Source organism: Macrobrachium nipponense, chromosome 7 (genome assembly GCF_015104395.2).
Source record: "Macrobrachium nipponense isolate FS-2020 chromosome 7, ASM1510439v2, whole genome shotgun sequence".
NCBI classification, from domain to species: domain Eukaryota; kingdom Metazoa; phylum Arthropoda; class Malacostraca; order Decapoda; family Palaemonidae; genus Macrobrachium; species Macrobrachium nipponense.
In genome coordinates, this window is record NC_061109.1 from 18,054,612 (window position 1) to 18,073,013 (window position 18,402).

General features: G+C 40.6%; 1 protein-coding gene across 1 annotated transcript in view; it reads left to right on the forward strand.

Annotated features, from left to right (window-relative positions):
* LOC135217368 (large ribosomal subunit protein uL29-like) overlaps positions 1-15,276 on the forward strand; it is a 44,364-nt gene extending 29,088 nt beyond the window's left edge. The window contains exons 2-4 of the mRNA XM_064253211.1: positions 3,561-3,697; positions 14,735-14,816; positions 15,110-15,276. Coding sequence (XP_064109281.1) covers positions 3,561-3,697; positions 14,735-14,816; positions 15,110-15,259 — 369 coding nt within the window. The 3' untranslated portion in view covers positions 15,260-15,276. The remainder of the gene's footprint in view (positions 1-3,560; positions 3,698-14,734; positions 14,817-15,109) is intronic.
* The last annotated feature ends 3,126 nt before the right edge of the window (positions 15,277-18,402 follow it).

The window sequence follows — 18,402 nt, forward strand, 5'->3', positions numbered from 1 at the left end:
TCTTTCGGCTTGGTAATAACAACAACCTTTCCTTCGTAGAATGAAGTAGTTGGCAACTCAGGCATAATAGTGCGAGACGGTGAACGTAGGCTGCTGTCACTGTAGACCAACTCAGTACCAGCTAGTTCTCTTCCATGCGCGGTTGGTTACGTCTCTCTCTCCTGCGGGATTGACTGTCTAACCGTATCTCTGCCCTACAATCACGGACTTTAGCCTCGGGTTGAGGGGAATTCTAGCATGCATGAATGAACATCATCTTCGCTTTGCGAGAATTTTTTCAACAGAGATATAGTATATGTATTAGGCCTTTTCGGTTCTGTTTACTGCAAGGTAACAGAATTCTGTACGAGTCTACAGCGGCATAGCACTATAATAATGCACACCTGCTTAAGCAAAGTGCAGCCTTATAAGGGAAGGAAACATGCTCGGTGAGGGTATGAATGAGTCTGCTGGGGACCATTTCCTTGCTGGAGAAGTTTGTTTCCCTGAATAGACTGCAATTCAGACCTCTCCAGTTTTTCCTGCCGGAAAAATGGAATAGCATCGAAGATCTAGAAATTATTCTGAACATCTGTCAAGGTCAAGGATCATCTAAGAGGATAGCGAGACTGTGCCAGGCATCTGGAGAGGGGTACAGATGTCCTGGCTCATAATCTCATAGAATTGGAAGCGATTCGGTTGGCTCTCCAGTTCTTCTAAAAAAATAAAAAATTGTCAGATCAACTCTGACAATTCCACAGCTCTCGCATATCTCAAGAAGTATCGAGAAACACTCTCTCGGTCCCTGTTTGAGTTAACGAGAGAGAGCCTGTTGTGAGAACAAGCACGGAACATAACGATCCTCTAGAGGTTCGTTGCACATTGGCAGAACGTCCGTGTGTATTGTCTTGATGGACTGCAACGAATACTGACGTCCGAGTAGTCTTCGCTTAGAAGTATATCGGAGTTTGTGGAGATTTTAATGACATCCTGTGACATATCTTCGCAATGTTGAAGACGAAGAGGCATCCTCTAGACTGCTCCCTTATTCTCGATCCAGGAGAGGTAGCAATATACGCCATCCTATGGGATTGAACGGGGATGGATGTTTAGTCTCTTTCCACTATTCAAACTCTTAGGAGAAGTAATAAGATCATTTCTGGTGTCAGAGGGAGCGAGCATGACGCTGATCGCTCCATGTTGGCCTTCGAGAGGCTGGATTCACAGAGGTCACGTCCTTCCTAGCGCACTTTCCAAGGACTCTTCCCGAGAGAGTCGCTCTACTCTTAGCAGCCCCACTTCGAGAGGTACCACAAAACCTCTCCGCTCAGAGTCTGACTCCGTTCAGTCTATAGAGAAGTTGATCAGAGCGAGAGGCTTTTCAAGACAGTGGTAAGTGCTATTGCCAAGGCAAAGAAGTGCTGCATATTTTGCAGTGTACCAATCGGAGTGGGCCGTTTCTGGAGATAGTGCAGGAAGAATGGCTTTTTTTCCACCTTGATCTCTGTGAATTACATTACCATCTTCCCTTTCCGTCTGACGAATGGGATAAGCTGGCAGTTCCAACTATTAAAGAATACGGAAATATGTTGTTGACGGCCTTTAGGCTCAGAGATTTGGATCTGTCCGACAACAAAGCCCTTCACGATCTTTGAGGTCTGTGGAAATCTCGAAACTGTCTAGATCGAAGCTTCCGGCATGGAACTTAGACTTAGTCTGAAGTTCCTGATGTCAAAGCATTTCGAATCTCTCCTTTCTGTAAACTTAATGCACGTGACCAGAAAGGCTAATTTTCTAACCACTCTAGCTACGACCAAGAGGGTTAGTAAGGTTTAAGCCATCATCAGATGTTTTGGCTTTAGAGGACATAATGCGGTGTGTTCTCTAAGCCTTCCGTTCTTGCCTAAGAATGAAAACCCGTCTAATCCTTGGCCCAGAAGCTTGGAGATCAAAGGGATGGCACAAATTATTGGGCAAGAGCCAGAGAGAGTCCTGTTCCCTGTCGGGACTCCCAAGTTTTATCTAGATAAAACTAAAAGACGAGGTCCTTCGGACAATCTGCGGTGTTCCGTAAAAAGACCAGACTTGCCCATGTCGAAGAACGCCCTGGCGTTATTGTTAAGGAGTTCTTTCAAAGAGGCTCATTTGTCATGTTTGGACAAAGATTTTAAACCTTTTAAAGTAAATGCTCACGAGGTGAGGGCGCGGCCTCGGAAGCATTTCAACAGAGCATGGCACTCGGTAACATACTGAGTGCCGCGTTTTAGCGAAGCAACTCTGTGTTCGCTTCACACTCCCTGCGGGATGATGTGAAGACGACATATGAGATCTGCGGCTCGCTAGGGCCATACATGTCCGCAGACACAATCTTGGGGGCAAGAAGTACCACTCATCCTATCCTGTAGAAAATGGTTAGGAAGAGCTGTTAATTTTAGTTGTTGGGTCGCCGCCAATGGCGGACTTCTCAATTCTTAAGTCTTAGTTTAAAACATCTTTAACTTTGGCTAGGTTGGTCAGGTGGTGATATATATTACTTCTTAGCCCTCATGGTATGGTCAATATGGTCTAGTCATATTGTGGTCACGCTCCCGTTGACAGATCATCTAGAACTCACCAGCTATACAGGTAAGGTGGAACCAGGATGTCAATCATCTACATGCAATTTGTTTCCTAAAATCATTCTATTCTGTCCCTTCTCACCTCCAATGGTGGGATTCAGCTGTATATATATCTGACAGGTGTCATGAACAAAATGGTACTATGATAAAATAAAGTTTGTTCATACTTACCTGGCAGATATATATAGTCAAGTACCCACCCACCTCCCCTCAGGGGACAGTGGCATTAGAAAATGGGAATGGTTCCTGATACCCGCCTCCCAGCGGCGGGAATGGGTACTAACCACCTGGCCGACCACTGCGTGTGCCGAGAGTTTTGAAATTGTCGGACTTCAGAGAATACAGCTATATACGTATATAATCTGCTAGGTAAGTATGAACAAACTTTATTGTATCATAACAATATCATTTCTATATCAACGTGCAATATGTCCAATTGGCACCCAACTAACAATTTATATCAACGCATAATACGTCCAATCGGCGTTTAAGGGTTAAGAAGTACTGGGGACTTAAGAAAAATCCTGTCTGGTAACGAAGTAGTGTGTTAATGAAATTGTCCTTTTTCAGTCGGGTAAGTTTATCTTCAGGTATAATTTAGAATGAAGAATAAGTTATCTTCTATAGTGTTTTGCATGTTATGTACTAGTTACTGAGATATAAGGCCGCGAAAGCTTTTTCAACTATTACCCACTTTATACTATGTTACATTTGTCATATCCATTATAGATATACTCTTGCAATTATCACAGATTTTGTATAAGTTTCATTGAAAAGTATGTGATTTTGTTACAATTCAAGGCTACATTTAAACTAGTGCAGTTTGTAAAAAAGAAAAAAAAAGTAACACACACACACACACGAGGTGTTGGGTAGTAGTTTCAAGTTTTACCCATAGTGTAGTAGTGTAAAGGGATATAAAGTGAATATCGACCAAAAAGTTATAACTGTAGTGCCTTTCAGGGTAAGGTAAAATGCAGCGACTTAAGGACCAAGAAGAAAGAGGAGCTGCTCAAGCAGCTCGAGGAGCTGAAGCTCGAGCTATCCGGGCTTAGGGTAGCGAAGGTAACAGGTGGAGCAGCCTCTAAGCTTTCAAAAATGTGAGTATGAAAAATGGAATATCTTGTGTTGCTATTGTTTGTGGTTTGTGATTTGGTTTTTATGCTCAGGACTTGATTTTTAGTGTAACCAAATTATTGTGACATGTCTTAGCCTTCATATAGTTCAGAAACAGGACATTGCTTATGGGCTAATGATAGAAAAAAAAAAAAAAAAAAAAAAAAAAAAAAAAAAAAAAAAAAAAGTGTTCCTCTATAATTAGAGGAGCCAGTTGATACTAAAAAGTTTTATAAGTAGAGAATGGAAACATTTTGTTATGCTCAGAGTAGCTGCATGCATGCATGTATGATTTTCCAAAGGAATTGGCAACAGTATTATTATGCTACAGTAACATAATGTGTATAATTTTTATAAAATGGATGTTATCCCCACATTCATAGCCCAGCTATCATGATCCATGTTTGATTATAGTAGTACCAATCTATGGTGAGGGTTTTGTTGGGTTGAAAGTCATTTACGTGCGTTGCCAAACTTCCATTCTAAGGAAAATTTTATGGACTATAGGTCATCGTTATATGCCAAAACTGAAGGGAATTATTCTTGATATATTTGCTAAACATGGTTTTTATGTATAAAGTTGTTAATGATCAACATTCATAAGTTTTTCAATGTCATATTTGAGAAACGTAGCAAACATGTTGCCACATCTACAATCTCGATTCTCAGGTCAAGTATCGAAATCTGTATCTGTCAGTCAAGAACAATACACCCTTCGTTAATCTCTTAAGAATGGTCAAATCTTATTAGATTGGGTCCTTTATGGTGAAGGTAAGGATTAGCGGAGGGTCCTTTATGATGAAGGTAAGGATTAGCGGATGTAAATATAGTTGGCGCTCAAACACGTGTGTTTTGTATGTGATTAAATGCTTAAAAGATGTCTGTTATCTGAACTTTTCTATAAATTGAGAAATTTGAATATGAAAGTTTTATTTTTTTTCATCTTTGATGTTAATTTTTTTTTTCCTTGTGGAGAATGTTCCAAGACAACAGTCAACTGAATTTGAAAAAAGAATATTCGGGGGATAAGATGAAAAAAATCCAAATACCGTTGTTAGGATTGAAATTGGTCTAGCGTTGCCAAACATCAATCTTTAAAAATTTTAATGAGGTAAAGGGAGCAGTTTAGTAACTGAAATTGATAATTTGTTCATGAAACTTACCTGTCAGATATATATATAGCTGTATTTTCTGAAGTCCGACAGAAATTCAAAAAACTTCCGGCACACACAGTGGTCGGCCAGGTGGTTTAGTACCCATTCCCGCCGCTGGGAGGCGGGTATCAGGAACCAGTCCCACCATTTTCTATTCATAATTTTTCTGTCGCCGGTGCTGGAAACACTGTTTTCAGTACCTCCGTCTTAGGATTTTGGAAACTTCATGGCCGCTAAATATCCTAATTGTCTTTTGATTTATTGACTTGGATTTGTGGCTAGGCATACCGCTATCTTAAATTGTTTTGAATATGATTCATTTTTGTATATCTGAATCTAGTTAGGCTAGTTTTCAGAGGGGTTGTTGTCTGCTAAGATAGGGTGTGGCTACCGAAAGCTTCGGTAGTTCCGCACTCGATATGCACGAGGGCTATGTGTCTTGCTTCTTTGTTGAGATTTGTCATGTAAGGAGTGTGAGACTTTGTCTAATTCCATAAGGAAGACGTATGATTCATATGTACGCAATTAATCAGTAAACAAAGTCAGGGTAGGCTAACCTACCTGTAGACTAGTTTTGCCTAACCTGTAGTATGGCCTACGGGCTATAAAATATGTCTCGTGAGGTAATGCCCTTTACGTTATAGATTCCATCTGTATCTTGGAATCTAAGGTGCTCGCTCTCCTATCATTGTGGTTGAAAAAGTGCTACTTCTGTAGTTGTTACTCCTAACCCTGTAATGTTGCCTTCGGGCCCTAAACTAGTTTCTGTAGAGGGTATTGACCTTTCTCTGATACTCTATCGATTCGTAACTTAGAATCGAAAGTGCTGGCTTTGGAAAGCAAAAAGTGAAGTGGCTAAGTGCAGTGACAGTGCCCCTTGTGTAGTGGAGGGTGCATCAGATCGGCCTTATTTCGCCTCTAGGCCGGGACCTCTGCTTGACTCCCAGAAACAGGGAGAGAGCATGTCGAAAGCCGAAGGAGGGTTACGAGGAACTCCCACCGATCTGACGTGCCTTCGGCAGACCTGAAGTTACTCCTAGGCTGCCAAAGTGCGTGCACGAATCCTGAAGGATTGCTTCTCGTCCTCCGAAGCGTCCTCCCTGCGCAGGGTTTGGAGCTTTCGGAAGGACTCACGCCCTCTAAATAGAAGCTTTATAGAAGAGGACGTTTCACGTCCTCTCTCTCTCTCTCGTCATGCGTTGCAGTGAGAAGTAAGAAGGCGAACGTCGCCTGAACTCGTGTACGTCTTTCCACCCGAGAAAAGGGAAAGCAAGTCATATTGAGCAGGACGCTTTTTGAGCGCAGACGTCCTAGCTTTGTTGCTGTGAGAATAAGAAGAGGCTGTTACCCTCGCCCCGCGTATTCTCACACGATCAACCCTTCACCTGAGACTGCTTCGTGCAGTCCGGTTTTTCTCTCCGAGATGTCTAATGCTCTTCCCTGAAGGCAGTTTCGCTTGCATTGACGCCTGTCAGGAGCGTGACGCTTTTCTGCACTGCTTTTTTTTTTTTTTTTGTTTTTTTTTTTGACGCTCTTCGGCTTGGACGGGACGTTCGGATGGACGCCAGGGCTCGCGCGCGGGTGCACGCCAAGCGCGCACCAGTAGACGCCGAGGGCCCGAGCGCACGCCAGTGGATACCGAGCGCGAGCGGTCGCGCCGAGAGTGCTCGCTGCTCGCCACCAGTTGGACCGCCGAGCGGGACGCGACCGAGAGTGCTCGCTGCTCCGCCTCTGGACGGCCGAGCGGGGGGCCGCCCGCCGGAGTGCCTTCGCCTGCTCGCCAATGGACGCCTAGCGTTGCTCGCTGCTAGTCAGTGGACGCCGAGCACGGCACGCAGGCCATGTGTGCGCCTGGCTGAACGTTTCTGTTGAAGTCTTCAAGCTGATTTGGGCCTAAAGATTTTTTACCTAACTTCCGTGATCCCTTCTACATCGCCTGCGAAGAATGTGAAGTAAGCATGCTTCGGAGGAAGCTTAAAGTGAAAAGGCAACTTCGTTTTGCGAAACCCAGCAAGACCACCGGGTTTCGTGAATTATAGAGGTCTTTGTCAGTAATATTGCTTTTCGTAAAGTCCAGGATTGGATGGAGTTATGGAAAGCTCAAGGAAAGATCTCTTTTGCTCTACCGCAGTCAAGACTTTGCGTAAGGCAGCTATGGGTTATGTAAAAGCTCGACGTCCTGCCACGTCAGGACTCTCGGCAACGTTCAGTAGGATTCTTGCAAAGGCACTCATCAAAAGGAGGAAAGCGCAAGACAGGACTTCCTTTGCCATACTGCCAATAAATTTTAAAGATACGGAGAGGAAGCTGGTTGGAGAGTTTCTTCCTCTTCCCAGGATAATTTTGCAAGCTTTTTAGCTCATCTGAAAGGGCTTTTCAGATGATTGATTTTGTTAGTTCCTAGTCGGGACTTACGCTGCCGAATTGAACATCGTCGTTCTACCTGTCGTAAGCCGTCTCTTAACAGGATTCTTGCCCCTCCTCGTTTGAGACGGGAATCGAAAATAAAATGCTCGACTTCCTGGATTACGTTTTGTCAATTCAGTGAATTTCCCCCATTGACAATATACTATCGTTTTGTCAAGTAAGTGGGTATCCCCTCATTGACAAATTATCTCTTTGTCCCGTAAATGGGTTAGTTCTCATTGACAAACTTCTCATTAACTTTATATTGCGTAAGCGGATAAGCTCTTATTGGACAAGATTCGGAAGAGCTCTCATTCATCATTCGCAGACTCGTACAAGAAATAGACTTGTAGACTACGTCAATGAACGCTTATGTCCAATAACATAAGAAGCTTGAGCTGTCCGCTTCAATTCTCTTGAGTTTTGTTTATGAAACTTGCCTGTCAGATATGTATGTAGCTGTATTTCCGAATTCAGCTATGGTATATATGTCTGCCAGGTAAGTATGAAAAAACTTTATTGCAATATAATATCATATTTTGCCTTGCGTTATTTTACTACGGTTGGCTCAAGTCATATACGCTTGCTGTAGTTACCTCTTCGGATGGCAACCGAGAGGTCTATTGTCTATTAATTTAAGGATTATTTAATCGTTACTCCCTGCAGCCTTCCAGGAGTTTCCGATTTATCTTTTACCGTTGTATGGTAGTGTTTATGACGCACAACGCATCTATATATTTAGCGTTTTCTGTTTCGCTTAAATATACCAGCTTGAGAGTCTCTTTATGCTAAAAATTACGGACCTATTTCTTTGTAGCATAGGGTAGCTGGCAACCCAGGCATAAAGTGAAGAGACGACGATCGTAAGCTGCTGCTGTCACTGTCCTCTCTGCCAGTCCAAACGAGGCAGTACCAGCTCGTTCGCTGTCATGCGCTGTAGGTTACGTCTCTCTCTTCCTGGGCGGGATTGGACTGACTAACCGTATCTCTGTGCTGGCAGTTACGTCTCTCTCTCTCCTGCGGGATTGACTGACTAACTGTATCTCTGCCCTACAATCACGGACTTTAGCCTAAGATTGAGGGGATTTCTTACATGAATGAATAAACATTGCATTCGTTTTGCCTACTATGTTCTCAGAGATATCTCTTACTCCTTTCGGTGCTCGTTACCGCACGTATAGGAACTAAGAGTCTAACGCAAAACATTTTCACTATTATATGCTCTCCTGCCTAGGCAAAGCGCAGCCTTTTTAGGGGAAAGTAAACATACTGTGTGAGGAATGGATGAGCTTGCTGGGACCATTTCCTTCCTAAAGAAGTTTGTTTCCCAGAATAGACTGCAATTCAGACCTCCTACAGTTTTTTCCTACCGGGAACTGAAATTTTATTAAAGATCTAGGAATGCTTCTGTAACATCTCTCGGTGCGTTAAGTATCAACTTGAGGTGATTAGAAAGAAAGGTTGCGGACATCTGGAGACGGTTTCAGATGTCCTGGATCATAATCTGAAAGAAGTGGAAGCAATTCTGTCGTCCCTCCAGTCCTGGAAACGAGTTTTTTTGGAACCAGTGGTCCTATCAACTCTGATCTTCCACAGCTCTCTCATATCTTAGGAAGTATCTTCTCTCGGTCCCTGTTCGGGTTTACGAGAAAGAGCCTATTATAACAACAGACGTAGAATGTAAACAATCCTCTAGAGGTTCGTTACAGGATTGCAAAAGTCCGTACGAATCGTCTCGATCGACGGCAGCAACTACTGACTTCCGAGTGGAATCTTTCTTTAGAAGTATGTTGAGAGTTATGGAGACTTTAGGGACGTCCTTTCATACGTCTCTTCGCTATGATATTGAACAGGGATGGATGTTTAGTCTCTTTTCCCCTTTTTCAAACGCTTAGGAAATGTAATAAGATGATTTTATACCATCACAGGGAGCGACAATGACGCTAATCGCCCCATGTGGCCTTCAAGATCCTAGATTCACAGAGGTCACGTCCTTCCAAGGACCTTTTCCGAGAGAGTCGGTCTACTTTAACACGAAAGGTACCTATAACCTCTCCGCTCTGAGTCTGGCTACGTTTCAGACTATCGAGATGTTGACAGCAAAAGATTGCCGTCTTCCCTTTCCGTTTGAAGAATGGGATAATCTGGCAAGTCACAACTATTAAAGAATACGCAAATATGTTGTTGATGGCCTTTGGGCTCAGAGATTTGCTTCTGTCAAACAACAAAGCCCTTCATTCGATCTTGAGTTCTGTGGAATCTTGAAACTCGCTCACCATCTACTTTTTGTCTCACCTGTTTTCTCGGAGTCAGAACACTCGTGCGAGATCAGGAGACACATAGTAGTCCCTGAGTTTCTTGTTGACGAAGTCGGTTGCGTTTACACACCCCGATGATCGTTTAACATGAGACCAGGTTGGACTGTCAGGCATTCGTCCTTCGGGACTGAATCGCCTTTTGCTCCTCGCTCCTTTCTCCTGGCACCAGAAGCTCGAGTCAGGAGTGGCTCAGGAGTTGATTCGCTAACGACGTTGGGTTGCGTTCATACCCCAAGGTTTGCTTAGCTTGAATCGCCCAGGCAGTCCAGACACTCATCCTTCAGCGAAGAATAGTGCCTTATGGTCTCAGGGTACAGCCTTGCTGTCCTTGATGGTCTGACTGGTCAACTGGTCGGTCACCTGACTTTAGTACAGACTGACTGACTGTGCATGTCCAAGTCGAAGCTTTCAATATGGAAACTTAGACATAGTCTGAAGTTTCTTGATGTCAAAGAAAGCATTTGAACATCTCCTACCTGTTAACTTCTTGCACGTGATCAGAAGGCCCTCTAACCCACCCTAGATACGACAAGAGGGTTAGTGAGGTTTTTCAGCCATCGTCAGAAGTTTTGGCATTAGAGAACACAAGGCGGTGCGTTCTCTAAGTCTTCCGTTGTGGCCTAAGAATGGAAACCCCGTCTTGTTCTTGGGCCAGGAGCTTGGAATCAAGGAGGCACAAGTTATTGGGCAGGAGCCAGAGAGAGTCCTGTGCCCTGTCAGGTCTCTCAGTTTATCTACATAAAACTCAAGAAAGTCGAAGTCGTACGGACAATCTGCAGTGTTCCGAAAAGACCAGACTTGCCCATATCGAAGAACACCCTGGCTTTATTGTTAAGGAGTTCTTTCAAAAAAGCTCCTTCATTGTGTTGGCACAAAGATTTGAAATCTTTTGATTTGAATGCTCACGAGGTGAGGGCGCGGCCTCGGAAGCATTTCAACAGAGCATGGCACTCAGCAACATCCTGAGTACCATGTTTTTAGCGAAGCAACTCTGTGTTCAATTCACACTCCCTGCGAGATGTGAAGATGGCATATGAGAATCTGCTGCTCGCTAGGGCCATACGTGTCTGCAGACACAATCTTGAGGGCAAGTAGTACCACTCATCCTATCCTGTAGAAAATGGTTAGGAAGAGCTCTTAATTTAGTAGTTGAGTCGCCGACAACGGTGACTTCTTAACTCTTAAGCCTTAGTTAACACACCTTAACTTTGGCTAGGTTGGTCAGGTGGTGATATATATTTTATATATATATTTATTTTACTTCTTAGCCCTCATGGTATGGTCAATATGGTCTAGTCACGTCGTGGTCTCGCCCCTGTTGACAAATCATCTGGAGTGCCCACCAGCTATAATAGGTCTCTACCTCGCTGGCAACTCTAGTAGCACAAGGAGCAGACTTACGGGTGGCAACTAAACCACTAAGCCATCAATGCTAACGGGTGGAACCAAGATGTAAATCATCTTGCATGCATTTGTTTCCCAAAATCCTTCTATTCTGTCCCTTCCACCTCCAACGGTGGGATTCAGCTATATAATATGACAGGTAAGTTTCATGAACAAATGATATTGTTATGATACAATAAAGTTTGTTCATACTTACCTGGCAGATATATATAATTAAGTACCCACCCACCTCCCCTCAGGGGACAGTGGAAATAAAAATTATGAATAGAAAATGGGAACTGGTTCCTGATACCCGCACCCTCCCAGCGGCGGGAATGGGTGGGTACTAACCACCTGGCCCGACCACTGTGTGTGCCGGAAGTTTTTGAATTTCTGCGGACTTCAGAAAATACAGCTATATAAATATCTGCCAGGTAAGTATGAACAAACTTTATTGTATCATAACAATATCATATTTGCTCCAAAAATGATTGAATCTTAATTTTTGTACACAGGTCCTGATGACAATTGTGTTAAACCAGTCATTAATATTAACATTATAAAGTGAAGAAATGTTTTAAGATACTTCACAATGGAGAAACAGAACAGAGGACCCATTACTAATGTTGCAAATGCAACTCTTCGTACAGCTGAGGCAACAAAAGTTAGTAAAGCTACAGTTGACCAAATAAGTAAAGAAGCACTAGGTTAAATAAAGTGTATCATTATCATTCATATATATGAGACATACTGTTTTTATTACTTTGTTTCTAAAATAGAGAAATGATTAATTTATGAAATTTATCATATCCATGATTTCCCTTTAGTTTTCTCTCATGTAGGTTGTTAATAAGTTAATTGAAGAATAAAAAGAACTGTTTCATATCTGAAGTTTTAATGCTAATACACACTATCTGAATAAAGGAAAAATAAACTTATACCGGCGAACCCTTCTAAGACAATTAGAGTGGGCATTCCTCTTTCACCAGACTGAAAGGAGGATAATCTGTACAGGACAGAGGTTAAGACCTAAGGGTAATGTTTCCCTTGGGTGATTAGTAAGAAATACAGAACTTTGACTTTGGCCGCTTCTACAAAGAACTTGAAGATATGGCACCGCGTGCTTTCGCTTTTAGACACGCCCAAACCCTCACCTTAGATTGGTACTACTATAGTCTTGGTGTAGTCTTACTTTAATATTATATACACATAAATTGTTATTTGCAATATGAGGTTATGTTCTTTAATCCTGTAAACAATTAGTGAACATCGAATTTGACATTCGTTTGTATTTATTCCATAAGTGTTCAACAGCTTGATGTTTCTGGAGTGTGCATGCTTGGAGCATCTATCTATCCAGCTCAGTTATGTTTTTGTGGCATCATTCATAAAAAAATGTAATGTGACCAAGTCTGATACTGCCTGTTGGTTACTCCAACAGAAATAAAATGTTACATAAATGTTACATTCAAACATAGATGACAGAACAGTGTGGAAAGTGTTTGTTTTGCTTGATAAATTGTCATTAGCTGTTATTACCCAGCTGCTATTGTTTGGTATCTTTCCTGACCTTTGTTCCCCAACTTTCCAATCATCTCCAGCCTCCCATCGTCTAGCTTTCATTAAGGTATGCATGCCTAAATTAACCTCATGTTATTAATTCTGAGTCCATCCTGCCATCTATAGTGCCTTTACTTTTCTAAGATTGCTGTGGTGTGGCTTGTACAGATAGATATCATATGTTGTCAATTTTCAATGTTATGGTAATTATATTAGCTTCATGGAGTCTATTGAAAAAGTTTTTATTTCTTGAAATGTGATTCTTTGTTTGCATCAGATATTTTGAATATATCTTATTTCGTATATTATTCGTTAAAACTTCAGTTTCATTAATGATAATGAAGATATGGCATATTTTTCCCCCGGCGATGCTAGATCTGAGTTCGGGGACCTATGGGTTTTAAGAGGATTTAAAAGATCATGGTCAGTATCATTAAAGGATACTTGCACTTGATCACCCACTGTGAAAAGTATGGAGAGCCCAGCCCAAGTGACTCCCATAATGTCTTCACCCACCACCTGAGGCCAAGGAAATAGTCTATAATTTCCTGAAATACTTCATTTTATAAAAACATCTTGAAGGTCCTGTAACTGATGTTTCGAAGGCTATCCAGAGAACATCTGAAGCAACAAAAGTGTTAGAAATGATATTTTTAGACTTAAGAAGCGAGAGAGGCGGGAAATACGTATAGTGGAATTGCCAGTGTTTCAAAAGAGAAAAGAGAAAGTGAGTCGTGTGACTGACTTGGATGATTTTGATAGAAATGTTATGCAGAGAAGGAATGAGTGGTTGCCTTTTCCAAGGGCATTATAGATCGATTTAAGTTTCAAGTCCAAACACCTGAGCCAACGGGGCACTCAGCGCATCTATAATTAAAGAAAGAGAAAGAAGGAATAGCTAAGTAGAATCAGGAATGGAAAAAAAAAAAAGTTAACAGGGAAGAAGCAAACCCTTTCCCTCGACTCCCAAGGTCTAAATCGAATCCTCCTAAGAAGGATTATATCTGCAGGAAGCATTTAATGGCACTCATATACCCGTAGATATGACAACTCTGCCTTTTCTACCTGGCCCCACCCTAGCGATCTTAGAAAAGTAAACGCACTATAGTTTTTTTTTTTTTTTTTTTTTTTTTTTTATCTTGAAGCTTTATTCTGAAGTTGATAAGATATGTTGCAGAAAGTGTTAATGTCATCCCAAGATTCATGTGTGTATAGCAAAGCATATTGTGCTTGACATTGTAATTTTACTTTGTGTACAATTTCAGCCATTGCAGTCCAATCCCTGTTCAGCTGTTCATTATTCATCTACTGGTTGGGCATTCAAATGTGCATACTATGTCCTCAGTACTTGGGTTTTTCTTGGTTTACTGTGAGTGGTGTTTCCAGACATGATGTAAGCCTTGTAAAATTTAAGGCAAGCTTATGTCCTTTCAATCTAAGCCCTGTGTTCCATTTCTCTCCTCCTCCTCCTCCTCCTCCTCCTCCTCCTCCTCCTCCTCCTCCTCCTCCTCCTCCTCCCTCCTCCTCCTCCTCCTCCTCCTCCTCCTGCTGCTGAAAGGATTAGATTACCCAGCACATCCACATGAAAACTAACATCACTTGTGTGCATGTGATTTCGGTTTACTTGGCATGTTTAACAGGAATGATATGTTGACGCAAGGGGATTTCTAAGTGCAATATGTTTACCACTATATTATGTGTTTGTAGTTTGCCATTCCTGCAAACCGCTTGTTCATCTCGAAGTTTTTGATTAGTTAACTCCTCTTGCCTGTTGATGATTAAGGGCCAGCCTGTCCATCTCTTCAGCTTTTTATTGGGTAACTTCTGCGTTTGGGAAGAATTAAGTGTTTAGGCAGGTCTCCTGTCTTTGGTAAAGTAAATTATTATTTAAAATAATTTACTAAAGCATAGAAAAAATTACAAGTTAAATTTTTTTACAACAATTTGGTAAAGCAGAGAGAAGATGAAAAATGATTTGATGAAGTTTTGAGAATTGCAAAAACCAGCTATGTTGATCCTAGAAAAAATCTTGACACTTGAAACTCAGATAAGCTTTGAATTCCTTGTGTGTTTTGTGATGAACCCTCTAACCATATAAATTCTATGATGGCAATGATCGATAGACCTGAAAAAGACGTAGTTTAAGTAAGCACAGTACTCTAGCAAAGTGACTAAAATCTCTTACTTTTAAACTTAACAGCCGGGTTGTAAGGAAGTCCATTGCTCGCGTGTCTGTTGTCATCAACCAGAAGACAAAGGAGAATCTAAGGAAGTTTTACAAGGTGAGATTGAAATGTTGGTTTTTGAAGTTTTAATGTTTATAGCATATAAGGTCTTGTCTTGAGGTGTAGATTGTATTTTTAAAATTGTAACTTTTTTCTCACTATATGTGGATGGTAAATAATTCCTTAAATGTTACTAATGTAGGTGAAATAACTACAGTTGGCTCTTTACATCTGGGAACACTAATACCAGAATGTGAGATGGTTTGATTGATAGACCTGAAGCTTAAGAGTTATGATTAATCAGAAAAATCAAGTTGCGAAGAGGTAACTAGAATATTTTCTCTCCACAGAATAAGAAGTACAAGCCCCTTGATTTGCGCCCAAAGAAGACTCGCGCCATCAGACGTAGGCTAACCAAGAGTGAAGCTAATACCAAGACTCAAAAGGAAATTAAAAGATTGTATTCATTCCCTAAGAGGAAGTTTGCAGTCAAGAAGTAGAGAGTTTTGATGAGAAATTTGCCTTTGTTTTACCTTTTAATTATTTCTGTTCAAAAGCAATGTATATTTTGATGCTGGTTGGGAATTTGCAGGTTTTTGTATAAATGATAATGGAATTTCCAGTAAACATCATTATGAAAAAGTACTGTGTTGGCAATTACACACTGTTGAAGTCCATCTTACTGAAGAAATGCCATGTAAGATGGAACTGGACTCTCCAGACTTTCAAATATTCTGTAGGATCAAATCTAAATCTATAAATAATATCTCTGTGAATGTGGATATTTTCCTTTTGCTGGAGTGAATGGACTGCTTCGCAGCTGAAGCTAAAGGTAGTAGCTGCAGTGGGATTATCAGTCACCAGGTAGCAATTAACCAGGGAGTTAACAAGACAAGACAAATTGATATATTACAGCCAGGACTTTTAAAAGTCCTGATCCATTGTTTCCAGGCCAGGCTATCCAAGAGAAAACTCATCAGTCTTATTTGTCCATCTGCTAATGTGATTAGTCTGGGACATTCAGTGAACCTCAGTTGAAACCCCTCCATTTCTGTTGGTGCAAATGTTTATTAGATTTTATTAGTAATATTATATTCTTGAAACCCTCGATACATTAAATTTGTACATAGTACATTAAATATATTGAGAACTAAACTTTTGGAAACCTTACTCGGTGTTAGATGCAAATATTTTGTGAACAGGTTTTTAACGCATACCCAGAAGTCTAAGCGACTTAAATCTTATAACCGAGTATAGGCAAGAACTTTTGAAAAGAATGGCAGTGTTTAATCAGTACACCATTTGCCAAACCAGTTGGATACTAGAATACAAATCTGAAGGGAACTGCTCTCCTGAAGGATGCATGATAATCAAGTCTCAAGAAGATGAAGCAAGATAATGGAAGAAGTTAATCAAGTAGTCCCTTCCCAGTAAAAGGAAATAATCATCAAGAGGGAGTTCATTAGAGCTGAAAACCTTAGCCACTGGCACCCAAAACAGAGCAAAGAGACGATCACCTGATCTTCAGGACATTGAGAACATTTAAGTTTTCTCCATAGCCTAAATAGGAAAGGGTGCAAAGATACCTAGACTCTGGTTAAACTACTTTTATAATAATAATAATCTACCTGGAATAAAACACGAACAACAGCAAAAGCAGCTGAGGATAAGAATTGATCAAGGATAGTCAAAAGAGGGTAAGTAAAAAGTCACTGCCACCGGCAGGGAAGGGGAAACAGTGGGCAAACTGCAGGTGTGACTGAGCACAAGGTCATGACTTGACATATGGTTAGTCTTCTATAGAGTGAGAGAACTAAATTTGTAGGATGAACGGTGTAAAACTTGGTAAATCACGTAAAGCCGTTGGTCCCGTTGCTGAATAACCACTGGTTCCATGCAACAAAACAACGTATAAAGAAAAAAAAAAGTTGCATTAGGTAGTGGCACACTATAAAACTTGTACACAGACAAGACTGCACACTACTGAAACCTTACAGAAGATCGGTAATGAGCAGGACCTAAAAACTGAATGCCCCATCCTGTGAAAGGTGAGATTTAGGTAACTCCTACCTTTCTCCCCAAATATTGTTTTGAACAGGAGAAATGCAACAGTAACATAGTGAACAAATCAGTTGCAAATGAGTGTTTGAACTTACTTAAAGTGAAACCAACCCCTCTGATTATCTTCAGTCTTTTCTCTGCTTTTTGCGACAGTTCCTGAATTAATCTTATTTGGGAGGTAATAGATTGTTGTTTACAGGTAATCTTCCAGTATCACTGTTAGTCAGTGTACAGTGTAGTGATCATGAGAAAAGTGAGCTTTTGGATTTTGTTCCCAATGAAAAGTTCCATTGTTGCTGATGATGAGGTCCCTCCCTATATATTAGTATACAATTATGTAGAACTGCTCAACACCACTGTTTATTACTATACCCTATTGGCTCCTTCTTGGTGATTTGGGCGTGGCCCCTACGTTGCCAAATGTACTTCTCTCGAATATTTAAAGGCCTACCCTTCCCATTTACCCCTTTTAATCCATGCGGCTGTCAAGGTGGTTTACCCTCCTTGCCGTTTGTCAATGTCTCGGGAGCAATATACTTCTGGGGGTTCCCTGTTGCCTCGACACTCCGAAAATATTTCCATTCTTCCAGGTCTCTGTTTTTCATATACGTTTAATTAAATCGCTTTTAGGACCTTTCTTGTGATTATCACAAGCTACTGAATACAATTTAATACATACAGAGAGAGAGAGAGAGAGAGAGAGAGAGAGAGGCATAAATATGCAAGTGAAATTATCGGCAGCTACTTCAATTTATTATTCATAACATATATATATATCTATATATATATTATATATATATATATATATATATATATATATATATATATATATATATATATATATATATATATATATATATATAATATATAGAATATATATGATATATGATGTATGAGTGATATATGAGAGAGAGAGAGAGGCATAATTATACAAGTGAAATTATCGGCAATTATTATTTGGTCATGAATGTCATATAGTGATAATAATAGACAAGAATGACAAGACTATTATAAAGATAATATTACTGCACGTTATAAATACAAAACTTATATATATAGAGAGGCTAAAATATAAAAATGAAATTATCGGCAGATATTCAATTTATCATCTATATATAATACTTACTCTTTATTCCATAAGAGATTTCATAACATTTTTCTATTATATCTTCATAAGGGTTTGTCAAAACGAATAAATTATCTGGTCATTAATGTCATATAGTGATAATAATAGACAAGAATGACAAGACTATTATAAAGATAATATTACTGCAGGTTATAAATACAAAACTTTTAAGAAACAATTCGTTATATGTATAAGTAAATTAATTTGGGAACTGAAAAGAATATTTGCATTCAGAATGGTACCAGCCCAGCATGAAAGACAATTAAGCGACGACTACTTTTCCCAGTAGGGAGTTTATGCTGGGGTGTCACATTCACGTATCACGACGGCGTATGCCCACGTATGTGGATCGTGGGCATCATCGCGGTGAAATGACCTTGAACAGCTGGTAAACAGGACACGGGCTAACGGACATAAAGCCAGCTTCGTAAATTGCGCCGCAAATGTACGCGCAAA